The following is a 17,069-nucleotide window of genomic DNA, read 5'->3' as shown; positions in this document are numbered from 1 at the left end:
GAGGGTAGATTAGAGCAATCAAAATAGTAATCGAGACTAAATTTATTAGGAGGTTAAGTGAACAAAATGAATTGGAAAGGGTAATAAAATGAACTTTTTTCCAAGTTGAAAAATATTCATTTTACTACCCTCACCAAACATTCAAATAAAGTTACTGGTAATTTGGTATCTAAGGTCTAAAAAATTTAACCAAATAAAGCAAAAAATCAAGCTGTGGTTGCAGTGCGACAAACCTCGGCAAGAACCAAGCACACCCTTAGGCCCGAGTCAACGGTGAGGCGGCTTGAGTTATCGACAATGTTGCAAAAGAAAGCCTACGAGGGTTTTTTTTTTGGGGGGGGGTAAAGCAAATAATTAAAGGAACCGTTAAGACATATGTTAAATAATATGTTGGCCTTTAAGTGGGACAATCATTTGCCGATCTAAATGTTCATAAAATTACCTATCGAAGTTAAAATAGTTTGACCGATTAGTTTTGTATATATGACATTTATGTGCTAGTAACCCAAAATGTATCTTTTGACGTCGTACACTCATAGCAAAGCTAAAATTTAAATACTGGATGTAGTCACCGTTCTTTATAAAGAAAACCCGCATCACCGTACGTAGAAGAAAAGTATAAGACTCCAAAGTAGCAGTAACATTTTGAACTTTGTTTTTGACTCGGTTATCCCAGTCCATGAGTGAGTGGTGAGACAGCACAGGCCTAGCCACTACCTCCATTAGTATATTGCCCGTGCTAACACTACGGTTTTAGACAACATGAAACAATTAATACTTAAAACTGCTTCAATCTTATGTTGATAAATTGTAAAGAGAAATTTATGCTCCCAACAATAACAAATACTTCAATCTTATCTTTGAAATGGTACATTTTATATGGGTATACGAGACACACCTCAATTGAAACAAGAGAATACATCACTTGCATAGTTTAATTTTCAAGTAATAAGTATCTTTTTTTGAAACGTAAAAACCCGGCAGAGATTGCCGGTTTTGTATTAATAATGAGTATCTTTAACATCCTAGCTGTAGCAGAGAACCTAAACCCTCTCTCTGAAGATCCTTCAAGCTAGCTAAATGTCCATCGGTGGTTGGCATGGATGGCACACAAGTTTGTGTCCTCCAACAGAGCAAGCAGGTATGCTTCCGCATGCAACCTACTAGGAGCCTTTCCTCCAATGAACTTTCAAGAAGTTTGCTTAATATGAGCCATGTGTCGCCATGGTCTAGTTTACCTGAAAAAAAGCAAACATTGTAATCAGTAAATTGTTAGGAAAAACATAGATTGTTCTTGACAAAAATTCCACTACACTCATGGTCTTGATGCATTGATCCCAACCCTCTATTACTTGATTACTCATTGACAAAATAGCCACTGTGCATTTGTTTTCCAACTTAGTAATGTCATCCGACAGGTGGGAGAGAAAAAGCATAAAATTTGAGTTAGCATATATTTTAAACTTCAGAAGTCCTTATATTCCAGGTAAGCATCTGAAGAGCAGGAGCAGGAAGGCAGGCTGAAGGGGCAGCAGGGTTCTCTACCGCATTCCATCAAACAGGGAGATTCAATTTTCATGAAACCATATGCTGAGAGGAAACAAAAAGAACTGATTCCAACACGTGAAGCATGACGGGAGCAAACCTGGAATCAGCATAGAGGACTGACAAGTAAAACATGCAGATGAGCGCTACTACAAGAAGATAATTTGTTCTGACAAGTAGAACATGAGGCTAATTGTAGAGACCATCTGGATGCCTTCCTCCTACATTTGCATCATGCACACACTGAAATTCATGCATAGTAATAAACATTGTTCACATGTTATCTACTATCAGAAGTGAAACATCAAAAAGGCAAAAGCTAACAAGCATCAGAGTTTTCGAGTTTTCCAATGCCAAAGGCTGGTCCTAAGATCAAAACACTTTTATTATGACAAAGAAGTGAAGTACACAAAACTGAAGTTAGTGACAATTCAGGTCAGATTAGTAAATAAATTGACAGTGTGTTATTGTGTAAGGGGGAAATATAATCACTTATGATCAAATCGTTTGTTTGCATGACCCATCTAAAAGTTACCACTACATGCCAAATTGCTCTCATGAAACTGAATAAAATGATGAACTTTCCAGACAATGACATCTAGTTGTCCGAACAAATGAAATAAAACTGTTTTGAACTTCAAGCTCACAGGCATCAAAGGTATTGGAAATAATATCTACCAACAAATCTCATGAGATTTGCATCCAGCGTCTACCAAATCAAAGAGGGGGTGGGGATTGGGGGAAATCGCTTGGCTGTTTCTTACTCATGGCACCAATCGATCGGCCATTAAGAGGGGGCGACCAGGAGCAAGGATATGGATGAGCTTGGCACTTGCGCTAAAGTACAGCTTGGCCTCACCTGGATCTTGATCTTGCGCGTCATCATGAGACCTCACAACCTAAGCTCCTCGAGGCCTGTGGCCAGTGGCCACCTTGATGCTTGACTGACTTGTCGGCCGCGGCGCCGTCCACCAACAGCTCGCGCACGCGCAGGTAGGGGGCATCATGAAGACATCTGGCCGATGGCGTCGTCGGCCGCTGCCCAACACGGCCTTGATGGCGCCCGCGAAAAGTAGAGCATCAGAAGTAACTCAAGTAAGGGCACGCGGTCACGCCGGCAGCTTGGAGACGGCGGCGGCGCGGCGCAGGCTGGCGCGCGCCTCGTCGACCACCTCGCTTGTATCATTACCACGGTGGCGCGGCGCGATTTCGATGCGGCGGAGTGCAGATGTGGCGGCGCGAGGAGAGGAGAGGACGCGACGCCTGCAGGAGAGGAGCCGAGGAGTCGCGGGCGTGAGGGACCGAGGAGTGCGTCGGGGCGCGGGCGTGCACGAGTCCGTGAGGGGCACGCGCGGGTGGGTGGGGGTGAAGGGGTACGTGGATGATCCAAATAATATTGACGGTTGGATTTGAGTGAGAAATATGAAAGGGGATCTGGACGGTACAATTTGAAGGTGTGTGTATTGGTTGGTGTGGATAGATCGAATGGAATATCAGTGGGGGGCATTTCATGGGGTGGACGTAGAAAAGAAAATTTTGGTGGATTTATAGGCGTAGAGATTTATAGGTGTAGAGATAGAGAATAGAAATTCACCAGCCCACTATTTGTCCACGCTACTCCACCGCACTCAGGAATCACACACAGCTCACAAAGCAAGCATACAAAAACCCATGGAGAGCGAGAGGGAGCGAGCGAGCATCGGCCGGTAGCGGTGGCATCCATAGGTCTCTCAGATTCCCACCTCGTCTTATCTCCACACATTTCCCCCTCCTGTTTATATAACTCAGCTCAATCTCCCACCTCTCCCTCCCACGGACGACCTCGGCGACGGCCACCACCACGGCACCACCGCCGCTCCCCTCCCTCTCCTCATCTCCCCACTCACCCCGCGGCCATTACCGCAGCATCGCCAAGAAGCCGGCCGGGATGGCTGCACTCAAGGCGTCGTTCCCGGGGGAGCTCAGCGCCGTCTCCTTCCTCGACTCCAGCAGGGGACCTTTCGGCCAGCACAAAGGTTGGATCTTTTCCTCTTTCGGCGCCTCCTCTTTCCCGATCGGTGCATGAGCTTATCTTCTCGCTTTTCCGGCCTGATGCCCTCGCCTTTGCTATCCCGTGTTTTCCGGCCGTTTTGATGCTTTCTTGATCCATTCCGATTGACTCACAGATATTTTTGGGTTCCAAGCGGATTGCAATGGCAGAGGGAGAAATTTGTAGTGTTGCTCAGCAAAATTTTGTAGTGTTGCTCAGCAAAAGACTAGGTCTTTATGCCATCCTGTTGATCATGGTTCAATCGTTCTTCTTCCCTCTTGGCGTCTCTGCGTTATCTGCAATTAGAAAACACTAATAGCAGCGTTGAAGGTTTGGTGCTGTGAGGATTGGGTTGGATTTGTATGGTTCGTGATTTTCCTTTTTTGGAGTTATTTTTGGGCCCCATCTCCGTATAGGGTGCATGGGAACTGCGAGCTTTGGTCTTTTGGAGGGTATAGTCATTGTAAAGTTGCAAACTCTGATTCTAACTGTTATGATTTTGACATCCTAAAAGGCAGAATTTTTTCGGTTCTCGGGGGAGAAAGTTGTAACTCCTTTAATTTTCTCCTACACGGGTTCCAAGGCTGAAATTTCCAGAATGTTATGCGGCCTTTTCTTGGTCGAGAATCATTTCTTACGTGTGTCTGGAATCGCTTCTTTCGTGATCACTTGGGTGCATTAAATTCTGAAATATCTGGGCCTCAACTTGCCGTTTGCTACTTCAGCCGTTGGAATATCTAATGTTCTTAGAATATATTCTCCATAGATTCCAATTCAGGTTATACTTTCTAGTGATTTGATACTGTTGTGTGACGCTCTGATTGGCTAATTGATCTGCGCACATGGAATTGAATTTACATGAATGAGCACACGAGCAGCATGGCCAACTAGAAGATAAATTGGTGAAAGTTAGGTGCATTAATTCAGGATTTAATTCCGTTGACTTTGTTGACCATATTGCAGTCACGCATGTTTTTCAGCGATCTTTCTTGGCAGCAGACACGTATTTCTAGCGTTAATTCTGGTTAGTAGTGTTGTTCTGTAATCTTACTTTGATCTATCTGTCTCATTGTAGTGGATTTTACTTTTCAAAGGAAGGGCAAAAGAGCAATTTCTCTTAGAAGGACATGCTGTTCTATGCAGCAGGCTCCACCACCAGCATGGCCTGGACGAGCTGTTGCTGAGCCTGGCCGGAGGTCATGGGATGGCCCAAAGCCTATCTCGATTGTCGGATCTACTGGTTCAATAGGAACACAGGTAAAGAGATTAACCGAAGACTCATGGATGGAATTTGTTAGTCCTTAACATTGTTCTAGTAGCTGTGCAAATAATGTTGGTAGTGGATACATCAAACTTTAATGAATTGTTGCACATGCATCTGTTTGAAACCAGTAGAATCAGTATTTTTTGCATGTTACTTTAGAATTTTCCCTGTGGGTCATTTATAGTAGTTGATGTAATACATTCTTATCCTTCTGTAATGTGGGCTTTTTTAGGTCTCAAGTCTAATCAACCTGTGTCACTAATAACAATTTATTATGAAATTAGTGAACATATCTTACATTTACCTTATGATAGGTATGAAACTAGAGGCGCTGATATTCTGCAGCACTAATATTCTATCTTTTGCATAATGGGAAGACATTGGACATTGTTGCGGAGAATCCTGATAAGTTCCGAGTTGTTGCTCTTGCTGCTGGTTCCAATGTGACTCTTCTAGCTGATCAGGTACAGTGATTTTCTGAGTACGTTCTTTTATCAAATTTGAAAGAGGAAATTATGCACTTGTTTACTATTTGAGCATTCAAATGGTAAGACAAAATTATGCACTTGTTTACTTATTTAACAGGTCAAAACATTCAAACCAAAACTGGTTGCTGTAAGAAACGAATCATTAGTTGATGAGCTAAAAGAAGCCATAGCTGATTGTGAGGAGAAGCCAGAAATTATTCCTGGAGAGCAAGGTGTCATAGAGGTAAGGCATTTCTCGTGATCCTATATCTACAAATGACTGAAGGTTCGGTCTGGAAATTTCTCAAATAATCAACACTTGAATAATAGGTCGCTCGCCACCCAGATGCAGTTACAGTTGTCACAGGGATAGTAGGGTGTGCAGGGCTGAAGGTAATGTCCCTTCTATTTAGCATATTTGTCTTTCAGTCTTTGTGCTTTCGTTTATGTTGGGTATTCCAAGAATCTATTTGTGCCTGATACTTTTCAAGTATTTCAAGAATTTTTTTAGCATAGAATGATATTTATGTGCTTGCATATAATGTATTCCCGCCGTTTCATACTGTAGGTCGTTTTAGCTTTTCTAGATTCATATATATTATTATGCATCTAGACATACATTATATCTACGTGCATAGCAAAAACTATGCACCTAGAAAAGTCAAAACGACCTACAATTTGGGACGGAGGGAGTATTCATTTGTTAGGCCAATAAAGTTATCTGTACTAAGAACTGCTATAGGAAACTTTTTTTTTAAAAAAAAGAGAGCTATTCTGATGTCATTTGGTTAGCTTGAACTGGATGACCTCATGGCAAGTTAACTTCTTTTGAAGTTAAAAAAAATGTTTAATAAAATAGGAATTTGAACTATTTTGGGTTGGTATTGCTATACAGTTAGAAAGAAAAGGAGTACAGGTAAAACTATCACAATATCATAGCATTACTTTGTTACCAGACATAGATTTGCAACTTTGGCATCCCAAATCTGACGCAACAACTCAATTGGTAGTGGTATATATGTCACTATCCTGTTGCCTGTCATGTTTGTATTGTTCGAGAACCAAGTTCCATGGCCCCCTATTTTTATTATACTGCATATCAGGAGAAGTGGAGGAATCATAACTAGATGGTGTTACTGTTACTTTCGGACTGTATTATCTTTGCATTTCCATATAGTTTCGATTTTTGCAATTCTAACAATTTCTTTCTTCTGTGTTGGGTAGTGTATCCAAATAAAATATAGCAAGCTAAATTATTTGTAAATCTGACTGACTCAGTAAACTTTGCACTGTTTGTTCTGTTAGCCTACAGTTGCTGCAATTGAAGCTGGTAAAGACATAGCGTTGGCGAACAAAGAGACGCTTATTGCAGGTGGCCCTTTCGTGCTTCCCCTTGCACACAAACACAAAGTGAAAATTCTTCCTGCTGATTCTGAGCACTCTGCAATATTCCAGGTATCTCACAAAATGATTATTTGTTGCTACAACTATATTTTTCATTACTTCTCGAACACATATATTTTTCATTACTATGCATGCTTGGTTTAATATCGGGAAAAATAGGTACTGGCTAAGGATGTTTAAACACACTGCAATGCGATGGTGGTGTTGCCTCTGAAACTTGAAATGATGTGGAAGTACATTTTATGTTTTGCTTATTAGAATCTGCTTCTCTTTTGCCAGTGTATACAAGGTTTATCTGAAGGAGCACTTCGTCGTGTTATTCTAACTGCATCAGGTGGTGCTTTCAGGCAAGTCCATTCCCATATGTGTTTATGTACTTCTGGAAACATACGGATCCATCTCATATCGATTGATCATGACAGGGACTGGCCAGTTGACAAATTGAAAGATGTTAAAGTCGCTGATGCTTTAAAGCATCCAAACTGGAATATGGGGAAGAAGATCACAGTAGATTCTGCTACTTTATTTAACAAGGTGTCTTAGAGCTCCATCATATTTAATTTACCCAACCTGTATTTTCTTCTATTAAACACTAAAGTGACAACTTGATCCTTATAGGGCCTAGAAGTTATCGAAGCACATTATTTATTTGGCGCTGAATATGATGACATTGAGATTGTGATTCACCCACAGTCTATCATACACTCTATGGTTGAAACCCAGGTGAGCTCCGTTATTTGCTTTACCAGAAAGCAAATTTTTAGGTATTCTGCTCAGATAACATGTTCATGCTTATTCCTTCTGTGGTTTTTTATTTCCACCTGCCATTCCCTAGTATAGTGCATTCCAGCATCTGAGCATAACCTCAAGTTTATGATTGTTTCAATTCATTATGGTACATAAAGATTTGTTTCTGTACTGGGTTTACAAATGATTTAAAATTGTTTGAAGCACTCATGAAGTTCTATTTTTGCAGGATTCATCCGTCCTAGCTCAACTGGGATGGCCAGATATGCGGATACCAATCTTGTACACCTTATCTTGGCCAGATAGAATCTATTGCTCTGAGGTCACCTGGCCCCGTCTGGATCTTTGCAAGTATGATATCTTCACAATTCCTATGCTCTTTTGCAGTACAGCTGATACTTTTATTTGGAAATGACCTCCAAGAAATCGGGACTTATTTTTCTTGATTGTATAAGATTGTTCTCATAAGCCACCCATATATGATGGGTAAACTTGATAGATGTGTATGGGTCAGGGCCTCAGTAGTAATAACCAAGTAGTAACCATGGTTAGGTTGCAAACAAGAATATGCTTCTTTAAGGATGTTGAAACAACAAAAGGTGAAGAAATTAAAGGAACTGCAAACAGTCACTTGAATTGTAAGCATGCCATATACGCAATTTTTTAGCACTCAGATTTGATTTCCAACTGGCTAATGCAGATTGGGTTCACTGACGTTCAAAGCTCCTGACAATGTAAAATACCCTTCGATGGACCTTGCCTATGCTGCTGGGCGGGCTGGGGGTACCATGACAGGTGTCCTGAGTGCTGCTAATGAGAAGGCTGTGGAGTTGTTCATTGATGAAAAGTATGATTCTTTCTGCATATTGTCAACTTTTGTCTGCTTTCTTCAAGATAAAGCATTGCATGTTTATTGCCATCTTTTGATTTGGTTTGCAAATATTCTGCAATTTATTTATAAGGCGAGATATGTTATGTTGATTGCTGCAATGAAAAAAAAAACCTTTGGGCCAACCAAAGTCCATGGACATCTGCTGCACTTTATTTTTTATTTTTAAAAAATTGAGTTGGAAGGAGAAGCATGTCCTTAAAGCTATTATTCTCAAGCACCTTTTGAGCCTACATTATGGATTTCGAATAACTTTACAGAATCTTGATCTAAACTATTGTTAGGCTGCCTGCTGTTGCTATTGCCAACCTATAGCCATTTATGATGGATTAGTATTGAGATAAAATGCCTCTGCGTTAAAAAATGATAAGATATTGATCTACACGCACTGTCCATTAAGTAGAGTGGCCGTGCTCCATAATTTAATAAAAGGAGAACTTGATCAAGATTTTTAAAGTGCATGATTTTACTTTTTCCAAATGAATTCAACTAGGAGAAATTCTGCTACTGCATTCAGCACTTCAAGAACACATGTTTGCTACTTCGGTTTGCATATGCATGCAAAGAATTTATTTCCCCCGTTTCACTTGATTTGCAGGATTAGCTACCTGGACATCTTCAAGGTGGTGGAGCGTACATGCGACGCCCATCGGAACGAGCTGGTAACGCGCCCGTCGCTTGAGGACATCATCCATTATGATCTGTGGGCGAGGAGATACGCAGCGAGCCTACAACCATCAGCTGGCCTGAGCCCTGTCCCTGCATAAGTAGATATACATATGCATGCCTATAGAGGTTGCTGTGATCATGGTGTACAGTGGGAGCTCTAAGATGAAGTGTGGGCTGGTAGGCGATGTGCCCACTGCTCCCTGGTTTCCATGGTCGATTGGTTATTCTGGAGTTTGTGAATGTAAATCATGCCTTCACATGAATAAATTGCATGTGTTCCATATAAATTTTGATGGCTTTAGTGTGGAAAGTTTGGGCGGAATCAGATGCATCCCTTTCGGTGTGGTATGTCGGCTGGTGACGTGCACACAATAGCCCCGACGCTCTACACCTTTCCATCGTATACTCCTTTTTCTTTTTTTTTACAAACATATTAGGAATTTAGGATCAAAGTAAAAAAACGTATTAGGAATTTAGGATCAAAGTCTTTGAAAGCTTACTTTGATGATCAAAGGAGGAAGATTTGTGAAACGTCTATTGATATCGATATTTGTCTTACTCTGTTGGTCAAGTCAAACTTCTCTAATTTTAACTAGCTTTATATAAAACAAATCAATATTTACTGCATCAAATTAGTTTCATGAAAGGTGTTATTATAATTTTCTATAAACTTAGCTAACGTTAGACAAGTTTAATATATGATAAAACTAAAGTAACTTTGACAATCGTATTTATTAAAATATTTATGCAAAACAAATCTCTAGATATAAGCTTCATTTGCAAAAAAAAAACAGTATATTTTGACGAATTGATTGGTAAAATTCAAAAGCTGAGTTTTTCAAATTCTAATACGCCTTATAAGAACCAACTACAATGAGGGTTGACTCAACTCTGCCTCTCCTACCAGACGGCAACGGTGTTCATATCTCGTAGAAGTTTATGCTGCATTTAGTAACTCAACCATTCCACGAGAATCTGTACCTTCCCTAAAACTAGCATAAAATTGTTCAGCCCAAAGATAGCTGACCCACTTCATCCCAAGCGAGATAAGGAAAACACGGATTTTAAGGACGAGGTAGAAGCAATTAAAAGCAATCGACTTTTAAAATGGTACCACAGCACAATTCAAGATCACTTATGCAGATTCACATAACATTGATAAAAAGGACCTACTATATGATGTCCTCTCTATGAATCATCCAAATACAATCCCAGAATGGACGTACTACCAGCGATAATTGAGGGGGCGGTAGATGCAAGCATTGAAAGCAGCAAAAGATGGAGCTGTTTGGCAGACAAAAACACTTGAGTTGCAGCAGCAGTAGCCAGAAACAAGCTCCAACAGCACACAAGGGTAGCCCAGGCCTTAGTGGCCATATTTCTGGAACTCCCACTCACTGTTATCTGGAAGATAGAGTACGGTTTGTCAGTTCACTTGCTCAAAAGAATGAACTATAAGATCAAAACATACACAGGAGCTGCAGCTACCTAATGGGCACACTTGGCGAGTCTTAAGCCACCTGCTGATGCAGTGGAAGTGAAAAGCATGATTACAGACACCTGTAGCATGCAACAAAAACACACCTTGTTAGGCCCAGTGAAGCTTGAAGAATCAACTAAGCAAAATATTATCATCATGTAATGCTCGAAACTAACAAGGAAGAACCATGTGGAATGTTCCAATAATTCATTTGTACAGGTAAATGTACTTGCTTTTATACAAACTGCTTGATCTTTCCATTTTTATTTTTTGAGCCAGCAGCAATTTTTTTCCATTTTAAACTGTAAACATGGTTGAGCTAAGTTCAACATCAACTCTATAATATGGTGAAAAATTGAATAAACATGAGCTCAAGCAGAACATTCAAAGAACACATGAGCAGAGGTTGCAAAAGCACAACCATGCTGCTGCAGTGCTGCAGATGTTTTGTGGGCTTGCAACATGCAATACATAGGGATTGACAGACTGAGTGCGCATGTTTAATTTGACTGGCTAGGATGTGTGTTGAAAGGAAGTGCTGATATAGGTTCCTCCTTTATGTGGCTATCATGCAGTAATTTACTGATAAAAGCCTGACACTGATCTATAATTAAATTTGAGAGTTCACTGCTAAATCGAAATTTCAACAGATATGCATAATACTTTACCACTATCATTGAATATCTACCCAATTACCCATGCTACCCAGCGTCCTGCATTTGCAGCATTTCAAGTAAGTTGAGCATGGTCTGCTAAGAAGTAATTTACAAATAAATATCCTGACCAGATTACACAACACACATCCATCACTTATCTAACAACAACAACATAGCCTTTCAGTCCCAAGCAAGTTGGGGTAGGCTAGAGTTGAAACCCAACAAGAGCCACAAATCAGGGTTCAGGCACATGAATAGCTGTTTTCACATCTATCACTTATCTAAGATCACAATTAAATGAGAGTTCACTGCTAAATAATTATTTTTTCAACAGATATGAAAAATACATAACCACTGTGTCTGATATCTACCAATTTAAGAGGCATCCGTGATACCTACTATCCTACATTTACAGCATTTTAAGTAATCCGAGCTTTACATTTGTAAAGAAAACCAATTCATAAGTACACCAGTCATATCAAGAAGAGCCTCTTGAAGATGAAAGCCAGAGATATGCAATTTTGAAGTTTGTCAAGTTAGTAGCATCACTTCAGTGTGACTGTATGAAACTAATAATTCATTGAATTGAACAGTGAACCAGAAATAAAGTAACCAAGTTCACATAGTAGACTCAACAGAAACAGCATTGAACATCTGCAGTTAAACAGAGTTGCAATCATGTGTCCGCTGAGGCTATTCGCCAGCTAGAGAAATACATTAATCATTGTTGTCAGTTAAAGATTGGCATACGAAAACTTAGATCCCCGAAACTAAATGCCACAATGAGACATGCAAGTAGTAGCGTGTGTAACCTTAATTCATAGCTAATTCTTGCATATGAAGAGGCATACGAATAAGATCAAACAAGTAGCAAAAAACATAAGCAAAATTGAAAAAAGGGGGACAGAGGAAATTGGATTCGTACCCCAAGCGACGGTGCACTCCTCGCTCGTGGCGCTGGCCTGGTTCGCCTGGCACTCGATGCCTGCACCCAACGAACGAACAACCTCAAATCCTAACCACAGACCCCAAACCCTAATTAACACCGTACCGAAGGACCCCAGAACTTACATAGATCCATGATGTGGTTGCGGCAGATGGCGCAGTTGTCGACGACGATATCTGCAGGGGAGCAAAGGGGCAAAACAGCAGGTCAGATTGGATCCAAATTCCAATCTACAGGAGGGAAATCAAGGGTGGAAGAACGAGAGCGATTGCGTACCCCATGCCCACAGCGCAACGGCGTTCCACTTCTTGATCTCGAAGCGCTTGTTGGGCTTGCGGGAGGACGAGGAGGACGGGCCGGCCGCGGAGGAGCCCTCGCCGGCGGGGGCGGGCGGCGGCGGCGCGTTGATGTCGGTCTCCATGGCGGACATCGCGCTAGGTCTCGAGAGCCTTCGATTCGATTGGGGGCAAAGGAAGGAGCTGGACCAGGACCAGGACCAAGACGAGGTTCGGTTTGTGCGATTTCTCCCGAAGCCAGGGGTTTTATTGAAAAAGTGAAGGCCCTGCCGTCTCACACGATGACTCTTCAATGTCGTCATCTCGTGTTTTATTTTTCTTTTGAAATAATCCGCCATCTCGTATTTCGCATCGCAACAGCCGCAGGATCAGTCTGCCAAAGTTCAGGCCTCAGGTGCTCCCTTCGATCATAAATTCACTAAATGCAGAATTTTAACTAATACTTTTTACGAGAGTATATGGAATAAATAAGAAGGATTGCTCCTATGTCACTGAATTACTCCCTCCGTTCCCAAATTGTAGGTCGTTTTATATTTTCTAGATACATAATTTTTCTATGCATCTAGATACAATGTATGTCTAGAATCTAGAAAAACTAAATGGGGTATTTTTTTTATGGAATCTAGAGATGCCTATTTTATATTTGATGTTTACCAAGCTGATACTATTTGTGTTGTGCCTAATCCTTACTGAGCTTAGACGTCGATTTCACGGAACTATTGGAAGTTTTGAACACGTGTTGTGTAATAATAAAAAAAAGCGTCTTCAGCAGTTATAAAAGAGTTAAATACATCAGCGATCCTTGAACTTGAGGTGCACTTAGGTCCATGAACTCGCAAAATCGAAATCTGACATCCTGAACTTGTTAAGTTATACCACTTAGATCCATACCCCTTCGAAATCTAATGTGGCATGCCAACGTGGCGCCACATGGACAAACATAATTCATTATTGGCCCACCATTGATTACAGGATTTCAATCATTTTCCCCGTTACTTAGAAAAAGTGAGCCACCGGTTCAGGTACAAGATATATGCAAAAAAGCCTTGAGTTTTTATCTTCTTCTATATATGCATTCTCCTCGTCTCTTTCTGTCGGGGATACATCCCCAGTACCCGCAAGGAAGGAAGAAGTCAGACTCCTACTAGGATTTTCCTGTAATCCGACTAGGACTAGTCCCGTGTACTCCTACTAGGACTCCTTCTTGTAATCCGACTAGTACTCTGCCCCCTGGAGTATATAAGGAGGGCAGGGGTACCTAGCTCAGCAGGTCATACCTCAACACCCAAGCCCAGGACAGACGAGGACAACTCCAGTTCATCAAATACAAACCAACACACAGGACGTAGGGTATTACGCGATCTAGCGGCCCGAACCTGTCTAAATCGTGTTCCTTGCGTCACCATTGATTCCTTGATTCTCGACGACCCTTACCGCATAAAAGACCACCTAGGGTACCCCCTAGGCGGGTTGCTGGTCTAAAACACCGACAGCTGGCGCGCCAGGTAGGGGAACTCATCGAGTTTCTCAGCGCGAACTCAATGGCACGGTCGTCATCAAGCCCATCTTCGCTATCGAAGCGGGCGCAACCTTCGTTTTTGGATCCTAGCTCTGCATCACGGCGCCGGATCGTTCTAGCTCCAAATCGTCAACTCCGACGGCGACCTCGGGTTCCACCATGATTCGAACTCGAACTCCGACGGCGACTCCGGGTCTGACTACAACTTGGAGTTCGACGGCGACTCTGGGTCCAACTACGACTCGAAGCACGCCGACTACTCCAGCCAAGCATGGTCTACACTCAAAACGCATCCTTATCTCGGGGTCTTGGATAAGTCCGACCCTCCAAGCCGGGGGTCGGGCGATTCGAAGCCTTGCGGCAAGGGGTCGGGCGCATCCGACCCTGGGACCAAGGGTCGGGCGAGGCGGAGTTCCACCCTCAAAGGGTCGGGCGCATCCGACCCCGGGACCAAGGGTCGGGCGAGACGGTGTTCCATCCTCAAAGGGTCGGGCATGTCCGACCCTGGGACGTTGGGTCGGGCGAGACGGAACGAACTACTCCTTGCCCACATCAAGACAACCATGATCAGCTTGTCGACCACTCCGTCAGTCACGGGTAGCTCGTCGACGACTTCAACTCGTCTCGACTAAAAATTAGTCGGGGTAAACTTTGCATCACTGACAACTAGTTAGAATCGCCTCCGACTAGTCGACTTCGTCAACAACCGTTACGGCTTCATCAACGACTGTCACGGCTTCATCAACAATCATTCACGAATCAAGCTAAGTCACTTTTCTAAATTATTTTCCAGCTTATTTTCCGTTTGCGTGCAACATGCGCGCTACCCGCCGGAAACTCTTGCGCACAACGCGCGCTCTATTTGCCGAAGGGCAGCAAACTCTTTCGCGCTACCGCGCTCTCTTTTTATCGCAACAGCAAATATTCCCTTTTGTCTTCTCTTAAGGTCACTACTCTTCTCGAGCAGAACACGCCTTAACTCGTGAAAGCCTCAGGTGCATCTGTCACGCCTAAGCCCATACGCGTATACGAGACAACGATCTCACACACGCAGCGGCAACGGCTACCCAGAGATTGAGAGCCTAAGCATAACAGGCTAACTACTCGGAAAGAGTATGACTGAAACAAGAGCTTGACGCGCAATCGTGCAGTCTCTTTCTCGTCGCAGCAGCGACTCCTCTCACTTTTGTCTTCTCTTAAGGTCACTACTCTTCTCGAGCAGAACACGCCTTAACTCGTGAAAGCCTTAGGCACATCTATCATGCCTAAGCCCATACGCGTATATGAGACAACGATCTCACACACGCAGTGGCAATGGCTACCCAGAGACTGAGGGCCTAATCGTAACAGGCTAACTACTCGGGAAGAATATGACCGAAATAAGAGCATGACACAACTTTCATACTGATCACTGAAATTTTCAGTTTCAAAATCCTACAAATATGCTACATAATGTACGCATTTTTTCTTTCAGGTCAAGCTTTGGCGACGACGCTGGTCGCGACGCCTACTAAGCATGCCTCCAACGGCACAGGCTAGTTCCCGAACTCGGGGGCTAAGCACCAATCAGTACTCCTAATATCTCCAGTGGCTCAGCTAGCTCCCAGGCTCGGGGGCTAGACGCCGCAAAACCACTCGACGTGGCTCCAACGACTTACCTGGCGCATAAGCACGGGGGCTGGACACCGCAAGACTACTCGAATGATGACCTGAGTGAAGATTCAAGACCCTCGGGTTGATTATTCAATCAATCCAAGGCTCGGGGGCTGATAAGCTACACCCAACAATCGATTTTTTCAAGTCAAAAGAGGAAGATTCAAGATTTTGGCCCTCAGCCTGATTCTACGATTCAACCTAAGGCTCGGGGGCTACTCCATATGGAGTGCGACTTTCGCCGCCCTCCATACACGAAGACTATAATATCATGTTGATCAAGACTTTGAGCACACCATAGCCTCATGGCAGCTTTGAGAAGCATTGAAAGATTCAGCCTGACAAAGTACTCGAAGAGCACCAAGACTACTCGGCGAATATCTCAAGACTACTCGAAGACTGCTGCATTCGACTATGAAGCGCTCGGGAGCTTGTCGGGGATACATCGCCAGTACCCGCAAGGAAGGAAGAAGTCAGACTCCTACTAGGATTCCCCTGTAATCCGACTAGGACTAGTCCCGTGTACTCCTACTAGGACTCCTCCTTGTAATCCGACTAGTACTCTGCCCCATGGAGTATATAAAGGAGGGCAGGGGTACCTAGCTCGGCAGGTCATACCTCAACACCCAAGCCCAGGACAGACGAGGACAACTCCAGTTCATCAAATACAAACCAACATACAGGACGTAGGGTATTACGCGATCTAGCGGCCCGAACCTGTCTAAATCGTGTTCCTTGCGTCACCATTGATTCCTTGATTCTCGACGACCCTTACCGCATAAAAGACCACCTAGGGTACCCCCTAGGCGGGTTGCCGGTCTAAAACACCAACACTGTCTCCTCTCTCTTCGCATAACGCCGAGCAGGCCATGCGCGGGTGGCGAGCGCGGTGCGGTCGGGTGAGTGGCGCGCCAGCCAGGTGTGGTGGTGGCAGTGCCCAGGGTAGCGGTGGCGGCTCCAGGAGAGGTGGTGGTGACCTTGGCTACTAGGACGGACGGCCCCCACCAACGCAACCCACTGGTGCTAGGGGCAGTGGTGACGGCGCCCGACCCCTGCGCCCGGCACGGCTCGTCGACGGCGGAGGAGGAAGCAGCGGCGCCCCGCGTGGAGGGGCCCCCAACCGCCAGGATGAGTGGCCCCCGCGCGATGGAGCCTGCCCCCTACGCTCGGCGTGGTCCTCCGATGGTGGTGGTGGAGGAGGTGGCGTCGGGTGTGGAGGGGTCCCTAGCCGCTAGGATGGGCGGCCCTCGCGTGGTGGAGTCCGACCCTTGTGCCCGGCGTGGCCCGCTGAAGGCGGCAGAGGAGGCGGCGGCACCGGCGGTCGAACCTAGATCTAGGATTCGGCCGACCATGGAGAAGAGGGGTGGAGAAGGGAGGAGAGGGAGGGAGATGGGGTGGAGGGGGACGCCGGCTCCGGGATGGCCACCGGCGTGGCCGGGGGAGGGTGGGAGAGGGAGGTGGCGGCACGAGGGGTCAGGAGAGAGGGGGTGTTGGCGACTAGGGGA

At 44.0% G+C, this 17,069-nt stretch overlaps 2 protein-coding genes and 1 long non-coding RNA gene across 3 annotated transcripts; 1 reads left to right on the top strand and 2 right to left on the bottom strand.

Moving 5' to 3' along the window:
- Positions 1–837: 837 nt before the first annotated feature.
- On the bottom strand, positions 838–3,107 carry LOC117856012 (uncharacterized). The gene is made up of 2 exons (XR_004640601.2): positions 1,646–3,107; positions 838–1,238 (listed from the first exon to the last, which is right to left on the bottom strand). It is a non-coding gene; the product is annotated as an uncharacterized lncRNA (long non-coding RNA).
- Positions 3,108–3,328: 221 nt separating this feature from the next.
- LOC117856010 (1-deoxy-D-xylulose 5-phosphate reductoisomerase, chloroplastic) lies at positions 3,329–9,336 on the top strand. The gene is made up of 12 exons (XM_034738412.2): positions 3,329–3,560; positions 4,650–4,831; positions 5,216–5,302; positions 5,424–5,549; positions 5,636–5,698; positions 6,611–6,760; positions 6,989–7,056; positions 7,132–7,243; positions 7,328–7,432; positions 7,686–7,807; positions 8,157–8,303; positions 8,944–9,336. The coding sequence occupies exons 1-12, from the start codon at positions 3,473–3,475 to the stop codon at positions 9,110–9,112; spliced, it is 1,419 nt and encodes a 472-aa protein (XP_034594303.1). The 5' UTR covers positions 3,329–3,472; the 3' UTR covers positions 9,113–9,336.
- A 754-nt stretch (positions 9,337–10,090) lies between these two features.
- Positions 10,091–12,628, bottom strand: LOC117856011 (uncharacterized). The gene is made up of 5 exons (XM_034738413.2): positions 12,373–12,628; positions 12,222–12,272; positions 12,076–12,135; positions 10,503–10,574; positions 10,091–10,418 (listed from the first exon to the last, which is right to left on the bottom strand). The coding sequence occupies exons 1-5, from the start codon at positions 12,524–12,526 to the stop codon at positions 10,381–10,383; spliced, it is 375 nt and encodes a 124-aa protein (XP_034594304.1). The 5' UTR covers positions 12,527–12,628; the 3' UTR covers positions 10,091–10,380.
- Positions 12,629–17,069: the final 4,441 nt, after the last annotated feature.

The sequence above is a fragment of the Setaria viridis genome, chromosome 5 (assembly GCF_005286985.2).
Source record: "Setaria viridis chromosome 5, Setaria_viridis_v4.0, whole genome shotgun sequence".
NCBI lineage: Eukaryota > Viridiplantae > Streptophyta > Magnoliopsida > Poales > Poaceae > Setaria > Setaria viridis.
This window is presented reverse-complemented; position numbering and strand designations above follow the sequence as displayed.